Source organism: Alligator mississippiensis, chromosome 5, assembly GCF_030867095.1.
Source record: "Alligator mississippiensis isolate rAllMis1 chromosome 5, rAllMis1, whole genome shotgun sequence".
In the NCBI taxonomy this organism is placed as follows: Eukaryota; Metazoa; Chordata; order Crocodylia; family Alligatoridae; genus Alligator; species Alligator mississippiensis.
Window position 1 is genome coordinate 220,384,309 of NC_081828.1, and position 17,469 is coordinate 220,401,777.

Below are 17,469 nucleotides of genomic sequence, written 5' to 3' on the forward strand. Positions count from 1 at the left end.
CAGGCTCAGGGCTGGCCTATCCTATACTGCAAAACCTGTGGCTGCAGGGGGCCCTGTGTGTAGGTGGATGAATGCCTGAGCAAGGAGGGCAGTTGCCCAGGGCCCTTCAGGACAGGGGCCCTGGGAGGGAGAGGCAGGCAGCCCAGCATGGCTATACTGCATGCACATGTGGGCTGGCCACAGGCATTCTGCCAGCAGACAGCCAGGAGCCGAGTGCAGGTGCAGGCTGGAGGCTTCCCCAGGGAAGGTGGGGAAGTGGGAGGAGGGGGCTTCAGGCTGGGAGCAGGTAAGGTGATCGGTTGTCAGGGGTCACGAACTGCCCACGCAGGCTCTAGTAAGCCCAGTAGAAACAGAGAGATTGTGTGGGTGACTGAGAGAGAGTGGGAGCTGCTTAGGCATCAGGGCTGGGGGGCAGAGGCTGCAGGTTGGGAGTGAAGGGCACAAGCAAGAGTTGGGGGGCAAGGTGCATGCCTGAGGCAGGGAGGAGGTTTCTGCAGGCAGCTTGGGGGGTGGAGGAGCAGCTCCCTGTTGCTGCATGCACCCTGGGAGAGGTATGTGGGGGGGGGGCATGTCCCCCCCATATTTGTGCAGGGGGCAGAGGCAGGCTGCAGCTGTTTGCTCAGATCTGTGCCTGCTGCCTTTGTTTGGGCCCTGGGTCCCCTTCCTGCCCTCCCTGGCAGGGTGCAGGCCCCTGGGGCAAAAGCACCAGTGCAGAGAGACCCAGAAAATACTAGCCCAAGCAGTTGGGCAAATTATTTTAAAAGCTCTGTATCTCAAGCCAGGCTCCTAAGTGAATGGGGTGCTTAGCATACTTGAAAAATCTTTAGGCCACTTACCTAGATAGCCAAAGCCGTTAAAGCCTAGCTTTAGGACCATGTGTTTTTAAAAAGTGTATGTCTGCATTTTTTTAAACACCGAGCCTAGCTTCGGATACGAAATGCAAAAATCTAGAACTCTTGTTTCAGAAATTATACCTTTTATTCGACCAACTAGAAAATCACCAAAAAAAATCTTTTTCTGCAAACTTTCAGGCTCAAATGCCCTTCATCAGGCTCTGGGAAAATTAAAGATAAGAAGTCCCCATAGGTAGGAAATCAGCTTCATTTTTGCACAGAGGGAGCTGGAGATGGCAAATCTGTCCCTGTGGATCCATGGGAGTGAACCAAGAGTTCTAGATTTTTGCATTTCTTTTGTCGCAGACCAACACCGCTACTAAATACATCCCTGAAACATGGAAGATGCCATATTTTAGCCGATTTTGGATTTTAAACTTCATTGCAGAACAACAAGAAAGATTTTTTTTAAACTTCCCTGCTTGCCGTGGGACACCTCCAGGGAAGGAATCCTACCTGATCTACACAACCCATGAGCACTCAGAACAACTCGGAGAGTCAAAGGTTCCTCCTCTGAGCCTGAAAGCTTGCAGAAAAAGAGAGTTGTTTTGCAATTTCCTAGTTGGTCTAATAAAAGGTATCATTTCTGAACCAAGAGTTCTAGACTTTTGTATTTCTTTTTTGTCTCAGAACAATACGGCTACCAAATACATCCCTAACTTCAGGTATGGAGCTTTTAAAATCATTTGCCCAACTTCTTGGACTAGTATTTTCTTGGGTTTCTCTGCACTGTTGCCTTTGCTCCTGGGGCCCTGCCCTCTGCCCAGCAGGCGGGGGGGGGGGGGGTGGATGCAGGGCCCTGGCAAAGGCTCTATACCCCACGCATATACCCACTGCCCCCACACCTTCAGAAACGGAGAGGATGTAGGTGTCCAAAAGCTTGCAAAGAAGAACTTTCTGCAACTATTTAGTTGGTCTAATAAAAGATATCACATCTAACCAAAGACTCCAGCTACAGGTCAACATCCCTGTCCCTCCACCTTCCTGGATCATCCAGGAAGAGCACAAAACATCTGCAGGTGCCCTCTTTGCCTGAACAAGGCTGTTTGTGCCCAAAAGCTTGCAAAAAAGATTTTTTCCAACTATTTTAGTTGGTCTAGTAAAAGATAGCTTGTAGTAGTGGTAGTTTTACCAGTCTGACTGCATTTGCTGTGTACTGAGCTACAAGGAATGGAGCATGGCTCCTGGCCACTTTCATTCTTCTTTCAGGATGGCTTATCCCAGAAGCCAATATGCAAGAACGCCAGTCAGGGAAAATGCCATGAGACAATGGGTGAGAAACGAGGTAAGGGTGGAAGGGGGAATGTTGACCTGTAGCTGAAGTCTTTGGGTAGATGTGATATCTTTTATTAGACTAACTAAATAGCTGCAAAAAGTTGCTATTTGCAAGCTTTTGGATACCCACATCCTCTCTGAAGCAGAAAAAAGAAATTTAAAATGGTGAGAGATGAAAGATGGTCAGACATTCCTCAGGTATGAAAAAAACAGTCTTTCGAAACGTGCTATAGGAATGCAAAATGAGACAAGCTGTTAAAAATCAAGAGATTTCATAGATTCATAGATTGTAGAGTCGGAAAGAACCACAATGGATCATCATGTCCGACCCCCTGCCCCTGGCAGGAAAGAGGACTGAGGTCACATGACCCCAGCCAGGTGACTATCTAGCCTCCTCTTGAAGACCTCCAAGCTAGGTGACAGCACCACCTCTCTTGGAAGCCCATTCCAGATCCTGGCCACCCTTACTGTGAAAAATGTCTTCCTAATATCTAACCTAAAACCACTCTCAACTAGTTTACACTCATTATTCCTAGTCACTCCCTGGGGCGCCTTAGTAAACAGCGCTTCCCCTGTTCCCTGTTGACCTCCCCTAATAAATGTATAGGTGGCCACAAGATCTCCTCTCAGCCATCTCTTGTGAAGGCTGAAGAGATTCAGCTCTCTCAACCTCCCCCCCGTAGGGTCTATCATGAAGGCCACTAATCATGCAAGTGGCCTCCTCTGGACCATCTCGAGATTCTCCGCGTCCCTCTTGAAGTGCGGTGCCCAAAACTGGACCCAGTACTCCAACTGCGGCCTGACCAGTGCCACATAGAGGGGGAGTATCACTTCTCTGGACCGGCTTCAGCTGCACCTTTGGATGCATGACAAGGTCTGGCTGGCCTTGCTGGCTGCGGTCTGGCGTTGGCGGCTCATGTTCATCTTGGAGTCGATAATGACTCCGAGATCCCTTTCCACCTCTGCTTTCAAGAAGGGAACTCCCCAGCCTGTATGTGTGCTGTGGATTCCTTCTCCCCAGGTGCAGCATCCTGCATTTGTCTACGTTGAACCCCATCCTATTCTCATCTGCCCACTTGTGTAGTCTGTCTAAATCTAGTTGCAGCCTCTCTCTCCCTTCAAGTGTGTCCATCTCACCCCAGATCTTGGTGTCATCAGCAAACTTGGACAGCGTGCTTTCCACCCCCTCGTCCAAGTCGCTGATGAAGATGTTAAACAGTCCGGGCCCGAGGACCAAGCCTTGGGGTACCCCGCTGCTCACATCTCGCCAGGTTGAGTACAATCCATCCACCACTACTCTCTGGGTGCGCCCCATCAGCCAATTTTTTACCCATCCAACTGTGCAGGCATCAATGCCGCGGTCACTTAATTTATTGATGAGGATGGGGTGAGAGACAGTGTCAAAGGCCTTCTTAAAGTCTAGAAAGACTACGTCCACAGCGACACCATCATCCAGGGATTTAGTTACCTGGTCATAAAAGACAATCAGGTTGGTCTGGCAGGACCTGCCTTTGATGAACCCATGCTGATTGCCCCTGAGCATGATCTCCCCCACAGGCCCCCCACAGATGTGCTCCTTGATGATCCTCTCCAAGAGCTTCCCGAGCACTGAGGTGAGGCTTACGGGCCTATAGTTACTTGGGTCCCCCTTCCTCACCTTCTTGAAAATTGGGACCACATTAGCCAGTTTCCAATGCACCGGCACCTGGCCAGATGACCACGAATGCTCATACAGCTGAGCCAAGGGCTCCACAATGACCCCTGCCAGCTCCCTCAGCACCCTTGGGTGGAGGGCATCTGGACCTGCAGATTTAAAAATGTCTAGCCCTTCCAGAAGATCCCTAACTACATCTGCGCTGTCTGAGGGCTTGATAGAGGTATCCCCAAGATTGTCTCTACCTCTGGTAGGTGGGATATCCTGGTCCCTGTTCAGGAAAACAGAGGCAAAGAAACTGTTAAAAATATCAGCTTTCTCGTCTGGCTTGGCCACCAAATGACCGTTTGTGTCTTGCAGGGGCCCTACATTGCCTGGTGCCCTCTTCTTTCTCCCAATGTACTTGAAAAAGGGCTTTTTGTTGTCCTGAATCCTGGACACTAGCCTGAGCTCCATCTTTGCCGTCGCCTTCCTAGCAGCCCTCCTACACTTCCAGGCCGAGGAAGAGTACTCCTCCTTGGTGACAGCTCCTCCCTTCCACTGGTTGTACGCCCCCCTTTTAGTCCTCAGGCATTGCTGAATGCCCTTGCTGAGCCAAGGGTGGCTCTGAGCACTCTTACCCCCCTTGCTTCTCTCAAGGACTGTTATCCTTTGGGCCAGAGGATTGCCCGCTTAAGGTATGACCATCCTTCGTGGACTCTCATCTCCTCTCCCTTCTGGGCCCTCAGTGCCTCCCCCACTAGTCTCCTGAGCTCGTTGAAGTTGGCCCTTCTGAAGTCAAGGCCTTTAGCCTTGGTGTGAGTCCTAGATGCCGTGTGTTGGATAATGAAATCCAGGAGGTGATGATCACTGTTGTCCAGGTGGTCAAGGACCCGCAGTCCCCTCACCAGGTCATCCCCCATGGCCAGGACCAGGTCCAGCAAGGCGTTACCCCTAGTGGGGCTGTGCACTTCCTGGGTAAGGTGAAGGTCCTGTAATACAGCCAGGAACCTACGCGAGCGGTCAGACCTGGCTGTCTGCTCCTCCCAGCAAATGTCTGGGTAGTTTAGGTCACCCATGACAATAACATCCCTTGACCTAACCGCCTCCATAAGCTGACTGGAGAAGTCCTCGTCCAGCTCTTCCCCCTGGTTGGGTGGTCTGTAGTAGACCCACCGTAAGGTCCCTTTCTCCATGCCCTCCTTGTTTGACCCATAGTGTCTCTGTCCAATCCTCCTCTAACCCGAAGCTAATCCTTGATGATGTGAGGTGCTCTTGACATAGAGCGCAACCCCCCTCCCACCTTTCCTCTCTGTCCTGTCTCTTCTATCTAGGGTGTATCCCCAAATGCCCACCGCCCAGTCGTAGGTAGGGTCCCACCAGGTTTCTGTGAGCCCTACTAAGTCTGGGTTCTTGCTTGCAATCAGAATTAGGATGCCCAGGATTCATAGATTCATAGATGTTAGGGTCGGAAGGGACCTCAATAGATCATCAAGTCCGACCCCCTGCATAAGCAGGAAAGAGTGCTGAGTCTAAATGACCCCAGCTAGATACTTGTCTAACCTCCTCTTGAAGACCCCCAGGGTAGGGGAGAGCACCACCTCCCTTGGGAGCCCGTTCCAGACCTTGGCCACTCGAACTGTGAAGAAGTTCTTCCTAATGTCCAATCTAAATCTGCTCTCTGCTAGCTTGTGGCCATTGTTTCTTGTAACCCCCGGGGGCGCCTTGGTGAATAAAACCTCACCAATTCCCTTCTGTGCCCCCGTGATGAACTTATAGGCAGCCACAAGTTCGCCTCTCAACCTTCTCTTTCGGAGGCTGAAAAGGTCCAGTATCTCTAGTCTCTCCTCGTAGGGCTTGGTCTGCAGGCCCTTAACCATAGGAGTGGCCCTTCTCTGGACCCTCTCCAGGTTATCCGCATCCTTCTTGAAGTGTGGCGCCCAGAATTGCACGCAGTACTCCAACTGCGGTCTGACCAACGCCCTATAGAGGGGAAGTATCACCTCCCTGGACCTATTTGTCATGCCACTATCCTTCTTGGCAACAAGGGCACACTACTGGCTCATATCCAGCTTCTTCTCCACTGTCACCCCCAGCTCCTTTCCTGCAGAGCTGCTGCCCTGTCAGTCAGCCCCCAGCCTGTACCAGCGCATGGGTGTAAATTTCCCTACCTTTCTCCTGTGCGTTGAGTCCGTATGGATTTTTCTAGCTTTGCCATTGCTTTAAGGGAAGAACAAGCTTGTTAATAGACTGGACCTTTTCAGCTTCCGCAAGAGAAGGTTGAGAGGCGACCTTGTGGCTGCGTATAAGTTCATCACGGGGGCACAGAAGGGAATTGGTGAGGATTTACTCACCAAGGCGCCCCCGGGGGTTACAAGAAATAATGGCCACAAGCTAGCAGAGAGCAGATTTAGACTGGACATTAGGAAGAACTTCTTCACAGTTCGAGTGGCCAAGGTCTGGAATGGGCTCCCAAGGGAGGTGGTGCTCTCCCCTACCCTGGGGGTCTTCAAGAGGAGGTTAGACGAGTATCTAGCTGGGGTCATCTAGACCCAGCACTCTTTCCTACTTATGCAGGGGGTCGGACTCGATGATCTCCACAATTCAAAAAGGATGTGGAGAAGCTTGAGAGAGTCCAGAGAAGAGCCACGCGCATGATCAGAGCTCAGGGAAGCAGACCCTACGATGACAGGCTGAGAGCCCTGGGGCTCTTTAGCCTGGAAAAGCGCAGGCTCAGGGGTGATCTGATGGCCACCTACAAGTTTATCAGGGGTGACCACCAGTATCTAGGGGAACGTTTGTTCACCAGAGCGCCCCAAGGGATGACAAGGTCGAATGGTCATAAACTACTACAAGATCGTTTCAGGCTGCACATAAGGAAGAATTTCTTTACTGTCCGAGCCCCCAAGGTCTGGAACAGCCTGCCAGCGGAGGTTGTTCAAGTGCCTTCATTGAACACCTTCAAGATGAAACTGGATGCTTATCTTGCTGGGATCCTATGACCCCAGCTGACGTCCTGCCCTTTGGGCGGGGGGCTGGACTCGATGATCTTCCGAGGTCCCTTCCAGCCCTAATGTCTATGAAATCTATGAAATCTATTGAGGTCCCTTCCGACCCTAACATCTATGAATCTATGGACCTCAGTGGGTATCCCAGGAGGGGTCTCACCTGCCACATCTTTGCTGGAAAATTAATTTTTGATGGGGAGGAAGAGGGTTTGTCCCGTCCTCCCTGGTGCCTTCCTTCGGTCATTCTGTTTGTCCTTCCTGCTCGGTGTTAGCAAATAAAAACCTAGCATTCCAGACTAGCCCAGGGATTGACACGACACCTCGTTCGATGAGTGACGGCAAGGCTTTATTTACTACAAGTATTTAAAATCAAGTCAAGTGATTCCAAACCAAATCAAAGTCTAGTAATTAGCTATAAGGTGGTGATTTCTCACCAAATGGTGACGAAGAGGCAGTCTGTTTCTCTTCAGCTTCTTGAGTAAGTCAGGCGCATCAGCAACTGCTGTTAGAGAGATTTCTCACTCTTGAAGCGTGTGTGCTGTTTGCTGTTTTACTGCATTTTTATACCCTTAGTTCAGCATCTTCAAAGCATTCTTTTAGTTGTGTAAATCAAGACAGAGTCCCAAGCAATAATTGACAGGAAAAACCTGCTGATTACTGGTTATCAGAAATTTCTCATTTGAATGAGTTACCTTCTTCAGTAACAAGAGGTTATCCAGTTTGGAACATATCAAGAAACTGATTAACAGCAAGGAAAAGCATACTCAATCAGGAGGAGACATCTATTACATATGGAGAATGTCTCTTCCTGCACATAAACATGAGTTAGTCACAAAAGAAATATTTACCATACTAATTAATCAGGGAAAGACACTTCATATGGTTACACACCAGGCAACTAAAAGTCTGCTTGAAATCATCCTGAATATAGCAAGGTAAGCTGGAAGCTTCATTATTCCTTCTTACATGGCCTAGCCATGAATTTGCATCCTCTTGCAATATGCAGTTAGCATCAGTATTCTGTATTTTAACTTTGTGAGTAGGCCCAAGCTTAGCATGAGTTTCAGAGTCATCCCTCAGGGCTCCACCTCCCCTACACCCCACCTAATGCCATCTGACGATGTTGTTGCTTGAGCCACCTGGATTATTATGACACACTCTTTTGGTGTCTTAGACCTTTAGATTTCCTGCGACAGAACCAAGACATTATTTTACTCATTTGATCACAGCCGTACCTTGCCTTACTTATGCATCTTGTGGGTTAACAACTGTCGTGTTCCCCAGCATCCCGTTCTCTACTGGCGTCTTATACTTGCCGTGGTTTGGTTCTGTAGCAATCCAGTCTGCACTGTGGATCTCTGTCTCCCACAGCACCTCCTCCGGTAAATTATGGAGCCATCTCTGGCTTTCTCTCTTCACTGAAACCCCTTCCTGGGGTAGCCACCACGTCCCTGTGCTGGGACCACTTTCAATATTTGGCCCCTCCAGGCTGATTGGGGACCTCACTTCTGGTCCTGCTTCCCTGCTGGGCTTTTTATCCCAGCTGCAGTGTTCCGGCCCGCGAATCGGCCCCAGCACGCTGTTACAAAGCGTGCCCAGGCTGACGTAGGAGCTGATCCCAGCCCCTTCTGACTCAGCAGGTTTTTTTTCTTTTCCTCCTTCACTGTGGTGGGCGGGAGCACCACAGATTCACTTTCACGGTGCTTCGCTTCTGGTGTGGCGTCCCGCCACCTTCTCTCCTCATCTGATGGAGTTAAGTCTTTCCCACAGTGGGATTGTTACATCCGAAGTACTTGTCCTTGTCGAACCTCATGAGATCTTGTTTGGCCCACTCCTCCAATTTGTCAAGGTCTCTCTGAATCCTAGCTCTACCTCACTGTCTCTACTGCTCCCCCCAGCTTGGTGTCACCTGCAAACCTGCTGAGGGTGCACTCTATGCCATCCTCCAGGATGTTGATGTAGACATTGAACAAAACCGGCCCCAGGACCAACCCCAGGGGCACTCCGCTTGATACCAGCTGCCAACTAGACATTGTGCCATTGATTAATAACATCTGAGTCCAGTGCTCCAGCCAGTTTTCTATCCACCTTACAGTCCATTCATCCAGCCTGTACTTCCTTAGTTTCCCTGAGAGAATGTAGTGGGAGACCGTTTTAATTTAAGATTACGTTAAAACTCAACCTTATTGCCTTCTATGATGTGACTGGCTCTGTGGATATGGGGAGACCAGTGGATGTGGTATACCTTGATTTTAGAAAGACTTTTGATACTATCTTTTATATAGGCTTATTCTTTTTAAATAAGCATCATTAAAAAAATTTCAAAACCTTTTAAATATATAAAATCTGATTTAAGTAAAAAAAAATCCTTTAAAAAAATCATTCATTTGTATCCACCGTAATTGCTGTTCTAACAATCAGTGCTCTGCTTGCCCTTTCTCATGCCTCTGTGAACCATCTGTGCTGAATAAGGGGCTGGTGCAGGTGACAGGGAAATGAGACTCCCCAGGGGCCTCTCCCTGGTTCAGGTGCAGCTAACCCAGGCCTTTGTCCTGCTGCAGATTCTCCTGACACCAGAGAGACCTGGGAGTTGTCAGCAGATGGAAGCTCGTCACGCTGGTGCCCCAGACAAGGCCCTCCCCAAGGAGCAGGTAAGGAGCGGTAGCTCTACCCTTTCCAGCAGCAGGAGGCACCATCCGCCTGTCTGCTGGCATATTTTGGTGGGGTCAGTGCTCCAACACAGTGCCTGTTCTTGTTTTCCCTGGAGAAGACAGACCTTGCATTTCCCCTCCCCCTACCCTTCATGTGTCAATCTGATAGAGTTCCTAAATCCCTTGAGCTTCTTTCCCAGGCAGTGATATTCGTGCAGGCTCTGTCATGGTGCTGTGATCACCACCCTGCACTGGGATAGACTTATTGGGGCTCATCTCCAGCTTCGTGCCTGTGGAGGTCTGTTAGCCATACTTGTGGGACTTGGATTCTTCTGCCTCCACCTTCTTCCACACACTGAAGCCTCCGGCTGCCTCTGTCCCAGGCCCGTACAGGAGACCAGCAGGGCTTTCCCCGTGCCAGCAGCACCAGGGCTCACCTGAGCATTCTCTTCTCCACCCCACAGGTGCTGGGACCCTGCAGAGAGCTGAGCAGCAGCCTCTTGAGGACGGGTCTGTTAACCTGGAGCTGCAGAGGACTTCCCTGGGGAGACTGGAGGAGAGGGGCTTCCTGACACCTGAGCCAGGCCAAGTGCAGAGGTGGCAGAGCAAACCTGCAAAGCAGGGGGAAAGCTTGGAAGTGAGCAGGGCACTAGGTCCATTTGGGCGTGCAAGTACAGCTGGGGCAGAGCACAAGAAGAGCCAGGGGTGGTGTAAAGAATTTGGGATGCAGAGAGACCCAAAGAGCATCAAATCTGTTGTGATGGATGTTGCAAACACACCAAGCTGCATTAGCAGGAGCTCCCTCCCAAGTGCAGGTATCCAGGAGGGTGCTGGCATGGGCAGGCCTTGTCAGAGTGCGTGGAGCCGGGGCTCCCTGCCTACAAGTGCTGCCCAGGCTGTCTCAAAGTACCAAGCAATTATGAGCTGGGCTAAAGTTGACACATCAACTCCCAGGTCCACAGCTGCATCCACATCACATGTCAGCTGAAGACTGGGGAATATTGCACCCTTACCTGTCATGACAAAGCCTGCAGTTGGTTGTAGTACAGAGCGATTGCAGACAGGGCTGTGGGAGCTGGAAGCAAGTGGAAGAGGAGACACTGATGGTGTAATGTTTGTGACTGCAGCTCCAGGAGGTGTTTCAGGACGTGGCTGTGTACTTCACACGGAAGGAGTGGGAGCTGCTGGAAGATGAGGACAAGGTGCTTTACCGGGACCAGATGCTGAGGAATTTCCAAGCCCTCGTCTCCCTGGGTAAAGCGCTGGTTCTTGCTTCTCCCTGGAGCTATGTGAACTCTGAAGTTTATTGTCTTCTTCCTGTTTCTCAGCAGTCTCATCCTCATGCATCTTTGGCTGGTGGCTTCAGTCTGCTTCCTCCCCACTGCTCTATCAGTGATCAGACCTCTCACATAGCATGTTAATAGATCCTCCTTCACTTTATTATGCCACCTTCATTTGTGTCTTCCCGATTCTCGTAACTGCTGGTGCTTACAGATCCAGTGGTTTCTTGACAACATGATTTCCCTTTGCCTTCTGTCGATGTCCAGACCTGTTCAATTCATTGTGCATCAATTCACTCTTCCCTGGGAAATATTTCTAATTTTCTCCTTCACTAGTGTGTCCTTTCCAAACACATTTAAGAGTCATTGTGTGCTCAGTTTTGCACTATCTAGGGTTGCACTAATAGAAATGTTTTGGGCTGAAGCTGATGGCCGATTTTTAAGAAGCCATATTGGCCAATTCGAATCTGATTCTGATATGCAGCCAGGCAGATTGGAGACAAGCGCTGGGCTGGTAAGTCTGTTGTGGGGGAAGGACTGGGAGGTAGAAAGGGGCACGCAGGGGACAGATGGAGGCCCATATGGTGAGGGAGGACATGGGGCTGAGGCTGGGGCAGGCATTGCTCAGCAGGGGAGGGGTGGGGCACAGGACGGAGCTGTGAGTGGTTCATCTGGAGGGTGCGGTGAGGGGTGGCTCCCGCCCCTGCACACACCCCAGGAGGGCATGGGGGCATGTGCCCCCAGATCTCCTTGTGCCCGGGCATGCTGCCACTGCAGGCTGGGACTGGAAGTGGCACCGGGGACTTCCTGGTAGGAGGTGGGCAGTGCTGAGCTCAGGGCGGGTGGGAGCGGCACTGGGAAGAGGGTTATGGGGGGGCTGCAGCCACTCCAACCTTTGCCATTGCAGCACATCCCCCTCCCCCCCATGCTGTACCCCTGCTCCCAGCAGTGCTGCCACCCACCCCAAACACAACCCAGCCCAGCCTTTCTTGCTGGGAAGACCCCAGTGCCGCTCCGACCCCAGCCCATCGGCACCCTGCCCTGCCTCACGCGGATCTGGGGGCACACCCCCCATGCCTCCTGGGGTGCTTGCAGGGGCAGGGGTAGGAGCCGTTTCCTCTGGACCAGCCACTTGCAGTTCTGTCCCACGCCCCACTCCATCCCGAATTAGCAGTGCCTGCCCCAGCCCCACTCCCTCCCGCACCGTGGGGTCGTCCATCTGCCCCCCTATATCCCTTCCCTCCTCCTCTCCCTTCCCCCACAACAGACTTACCAGCTAATGCTGCTCTCCAAGCCACCAGGCTGCGCTCCTGGCCATGTGCGTGCTGCAGCTACACACGTGCACGGGTCATTTATTAGAGACATTAATGGCCACATCACGCAAAATAAGCTGATTGCCAGCGCTCTCAATTTTCCCGATATCAGTGGCAGTCTGATATGGGACCAATGTATAGCACCTGTAGTACTATCTAAATCCTTTCTCTCCTCCTTTGGTTACGACCTGGTACAAGTTACTGGAAGTTAATCTCCTCTGCTGCTACATGTGGATGATGCATTTCCTGAACTCTTCCTCTAGTGACAGATGTACAGGTGATGTAACTTAGGTACTTCTGCCATGGGGTCACGGGAAGTTTCTGTCCACATTTCTCCCTAATATCTTCTTCTTCATACACCAGAAACTCTGGCTTTGCTGTACTTACATTAAGACCTGTGCTCTCAAGCTTGCTCTGCCATTGTCAGAAGTTTTCTCATTCTCTTCCTAAAATCCCTCTGCAGATCAGACACCCATCACTGTGATAAGAAAAAGTGGGCTAGGTGTGCAGGGCCTAGTGAAAACCATTTTTCATTTCCAGAGGATCTCTAATACAGGGGCTTGTTCTTGCTTGTGTGCAGGCTTGAGGTACTTACCTTCTCCTGGGACAGTATGCTTTTCTGATGCTTTCTTTCCCCTCCACTTCTCTCAGAGGATTTCCTAAGGGGAGTGCTCAAATGCTTTCCGTAGCTCAACAAAGACCACATACAGGGCTGTACCTGATGGGGGGCAAATTGGGGTGACCGCCCCAGGCCCTGCACTTTTTTGGGGGCCCCGCAGAGCTGGGCAGAGTGGTGTGGTGACTCTGCGCTGCCACCAGCTTCATGCCTGGCTGCTCGGCACCCCCGCCGCCAAATCCGCCACTGAATCCGGTGTGTTTGGCTACTCACCTCGCCTCCCCTCCCACCCCTTTCCACTGCTGAATCTGCTGCCAGCTTCCTTGCATCCGGAGGCAGGGCCCTGCACAGGCTGATTTCCCCTGGGCCCCGCACCCTGCTCAGATCTTGTCCTGTGCCCTGGCGATGCTGATTTATCCTGGCTCCCAGAAAACAGTTTCATTTTCAGCCACCTGTCATGGATGCTTTTCACTGCTACAGGTCCTCACTTTAAACCTTCACTGAGAATAAGCTCATTTCCATTCCTTTAACCGGAGTTGCACTGGTGAGATAAATGATATCCATCCGTAAGTGTGTCCAGTGTCTCTTCATTTTGGTACCTTGAAAACAGTAAAAGCTTTATCTTTTTGCTCCCTAGTATATCGCGGATCACTGTATCTCCATGCCTGTCCTTGGTGACTGTCAGTTTGATACCCTTTCTATACCAGGGAGTGGTTGGGCTTTGTTTCCTATGACCATTCCTCCAGTACTTGTGTGACAAGGACCATTATCTCTTCAAGTCTCCCTGCAGTGCCTTCCCTTTCACTCTAAATGCTTCCTCCTCAATGAAACGTTGAGTTCATTGGATCCATTCCCCAAATCCTGGTTGGTTATTCTGCATCCAGTACCCAGTCACAAATGCTCTTTAAACACTGTACCAAACAGGACATCGAGGTCCCACACCTGACTTAATCTGCCGCATCCAGCGAGGACTGGTGGAGCTGTGGGTCTGTGATGATGAGGATGGTGGGGAAATCTCCAGGTCAGAGGAGCTGCTGCCAGGTGAGTTGTGGCTGTCCCCTCCACCCAATTCCCCTCTCTGAAATGCTGTGTGCCCAAAGTGCCAGGGCAGCCTGGGAACTGCTGACATGCCCTGTGCTGCCATTGCAGGGTGCTGACCTGAAAGACAGTACATTATACTGTAACGTGTCCAGGCAGGTGTTGTTCCCCCTTTCTGAATATCCAATGATATGGAGACAAGCAACTTTTCCTTTCTTCTCCCCATGATTACAGCTATTAGGGGACAATTGAGTTTGCTGTCTCGATTTATTGGCCCAGATCTGGTTTCCTTGGGTACCATGATCTTAAATTTGCACCTTCACTTAGTAATGTAGAGTTCATTCCTCAGCCAAGGTTGCCTTACCTCTGTAACACCCTCTCTCAGGACATGATGGCATTTGTAGTCCCCCCTGGAAAACAAGATGATGTACAGAAGCTCTGTTTAACCAAAAGCTGGGGCTTTCCCTGGCTGCTTCTGGTCGGGTTGACCTGGAACCTAGGAAGTGTGTCAGCATCATCTCAGGCTGCATTAAATGGCTCTATGGCAGAAGCTTTCATAGATTCATAGATGTAGGGTCAGCAGGGACCTTGCAGATCTTCTAGTCCGACATCCTGCCCTGGGTAGGAGAGAAAACTGGGCTCAAATGACCCCAGCTGCGTAATCATCAAGCCTTCTCTTAAAGACCCTCAAGGTAGGAGCCAGCACCACTTCCCTTGGAAGTTGGTTCCAGATCCTAGCCGCCCTGACTGTGAAGTAGTGCCTCCTGATGTCTAGTCTGAATCTACTCTCCATCAACTTATGGCTGTTATTCCTTGTTACACTGGGAGGTGCTTCGGGGAACAAGGTCTCTCCCATTCCCCGCTGGTCCCCCTTAGTAAGTTTACGGATGGCCACCAGGTCCCCTCTCAGCCTTCTCTTGTGGAGGCTGAACAGGTTCAGGTCCCGTAGCCTCTCCTCATAGGGTCTGCCCTGCTGTCCCCAGATCATGCGAGTGGCCCTCCTTTGGACCCTCTCAATGCTGGCCGCATCCCTCCTGAAGTGCGGCGCCCAGAACTGGACACAGTACTGAAGCTGCAGCCTGACCAGTGTCACATAGAGGGGGAGGATCACCTCCTTAGCCCTGCTTATGATGCATCTGTGGCTGTATGACAAGGTGCGGTTATCCCTAATAAAGAAATTGAACAGTGCAGGCCCAAGGACCGAGCCCTGGGGGACTCCACTGCTCACATCCCTCCAGATCAAATATGACCCGTCTACCACTACCCTCTGAGTGCGGACCATCAGCCAATTTGCTATCCATCTGACTGTGTAGGCATCAGTGCCACAGTCGCCTAGCTTTTTAATGAGAATGGGGTGGGAGACAGTGTCAAAGGCCTTCCTGAAGTCCAGCAAGACTACATCCACCATGACACCTGCATCCAGTGATTTTGTGACCTGATCGTAGAAGGCAATCAGGTTGGTCTGACAGGACCTGCCCTTAATGAAACCATCCCTGAGCACCATCCCTGCTGCTGGCCCTTCACAGATGTGCGTCTTGATAATCTTCTCAAAGAGCTTTCCTAGGATGAAAGTAAGACTAACGGGCCTATAGTTGCCCGGGTCCTCCCTCCTCCCTTTTTTTGAAGATGGGGACCACACTGGCCTTCTTCCAGTCGTCTGGCACCTGGCCAGAGCACCACGAGTGCTCGTAAAGCCGTGCCAGGGGCCCCGCAATGACCTCTGCCAATTCTCTCAACATCTGGAGAGCATCTGGACCTGCTGATTTGAACATGTCCAGCTCCTCCAGAAGTTCTCTAACTCGGTCCTCCCTGACCCTAGGCCTGGCAGAGTCTCTCCTGAGTCTGTCCGAAATCTTGGGGGAGTCCCGGTCCCTGCACAAAAAATGGAGGCAAAGAATTTGTTTAAAATGTCTGCTTTTCCCTCTGGTGCAACCACCAGATTGCCTAGCATATCCTGCAGGGGCCCCACATTACCCAGTGCCTTCTTCATACTCCCTATGTATTTCATGTTGTGGGAAGGAAATCCCCCATGTTTTGCACCAGAATTGCCCCCTTCCTATTTCCTCTCTAGGTCCCTCAGTGTCACAAAGTCTCAGACTCAGCACAGAGTCCAGGTTCAGGATTATGCCAAGCTCTTACACCTGGTTCAGACTCTCGTGACACAGGCCAGCTGGGGCTTGTCAGCAGAGGAAAGCTCCATGGCCCCATTCCCTGCACCAGACCTTACCTTGGAAGCAGGCAAAAAGCAAAGCCCTGCTCCTTTCAGAAGAGACAGCCACAGCCCTTGCCTGACCCACAGGTCCAGGGGACGCGTGCCCCACGTCTCCCCCACGGTGTGCGGAGCCACAACACCCAGACAAGCCATGACTCCATCCTACTCCCTCCCTCACCATGGGGGCCCTGATCTGCCCCCCTGATCACCCATTCTCCCCAGGAGACTTACCAGCTGAACGCTGCTTTCTAGGGCTGTGCAAAGCTGTGGATCATGATTTGGATACAGAGATGATTTGGATGATTCAGAGGCCGAGTCTATTACCCTGAATTGAATCGCTGGAAGCTTTAGGCTTTCCGAATCAATTTGGAAAAGATTCGGCAATTCGGCTACAGGGTATAATGGGGAATCAATGAAATATCTATAGTGTTATTATCTTTTGATTGATTTAGATGAAACATGCCGGGATGGTAGCTTCTGCTGAGAGCATGATGTGTGCAAAGTTTCAAGGAGATAAGTGCAGGGGTTTCTGGGAAACTGCACCTCAAAGTTATGAAAGCAAAACTCATGTCACGTGTGTGTTAAGCCACAGGGGGGTGAAAACTGCAGGGATGGTAGCTCTTTCAGGGGCAACAGCACCTGCCAAGTTTCGAGGAGATCGGTGCAAAGGTTTGGGGGAAACTGCACCTCAAGCTGCGGACAAGCAAAACTCGTGCCATGGGTGACACCGTGTGTGTTAAGGTGCAACAGGGTGACAGCTGCAGGGATGGTGGCCCCTGCTTGACCACGAAGCCTGCCAGCTGTGAAGGAGATCGGTGCAGGGGCTTCTGGGTTCTGGGGCCTGCACCCCTCGCTGCTGACAGGCAAAACTCGTGTCATGGGTGCTTGTGCAGCTGTCTCTCTCTCGGGGCACAGAGGGAGGCGGGGGAACTAGGTCAGGCCCGGCTGCTAAGCTACTGTGTTACCAATCAACCATGATTCACTCAGGGGCTGGCTCAATACACAGTAGCTAGGTACTAGATAACGAGTTAATGAGCAAGGATGAACACCTACAAAACCACAGACTAACGAGAGGAAAGAATCAGTACGGAGCCGGGATCTCCTTCTGCCCCAAGACAGAGACAGTCAGTTGCACAAGCACCCATGTCACGAGTTTTGCCTGTGAGCAGCTCGGGGTGCCGGGCCCCAGAACCCCCCTGCACCCATCTCCTCCACAGCTGGCAGGCTTTGTGGCCACAGCAGGGCCTAGCAGCCAGGCCTGCAGTAGTTTCCCCCCCACCCCGCCCGTGCCTCAAGAGAGACAGTTGCACAAGCACCCATGACACGAGTTTTGCCTGTCAACAGCTAGAGGTGCAGGGCTGTCTCCTCGATAGCTGGCAGGCTTCGTAGCCTCAGCAGGGGCTAGCAGGCCTGCAGCTTTCACCCTCGTGTGCCTTAAAACACACAGCGTCACCCGTGTCATGAGTTTTGCTTGTCCGCAGTTTGAGGTAGTTTCCTCCAAACCCATGCACCTATCCCCTTGAAACATGGCAGGCTTTGTGGCCTCAGCA

The 17,469-nt window shown here is 51.4% G+C and overlaps 2 protein-coding genes across 2 annotated transcripts in view; one reads left to right on the plus strand and one right to left on the minus strand.

Moving 5' to 3' along the window:
- The window catches only part of LOC102574318 (zinc finger protein 850), a 29,858-nt gene that overhangs the window by 5,893 nt on the left and 6,496 nt on the right, over positions 1 to 17,469 (plus strand). Inside the window, 4 exon segments of the mRNA XM_059729312.1 lie at positions 9,371 to 9,460; positions 9,925 to 10,097; positions 10,588 to 10,714; positions 13,594 to 13,710. Coding sequence (XP_059585295.1) covers positions 9,371 to 9,460; positions 9,925 to 10,097; positions 10,588 to 10,714; positions 13,594 to 13,710 — 507 coding nt within the window.
- Positions 1 to 17,469, minus strand: part of LOC132250969 (uncharacterized) — a 41,516-nt gene that overhangs the window by 5,396 nt on the left and 18,651 nt on the right. The window lies entirely within an intron of this gene.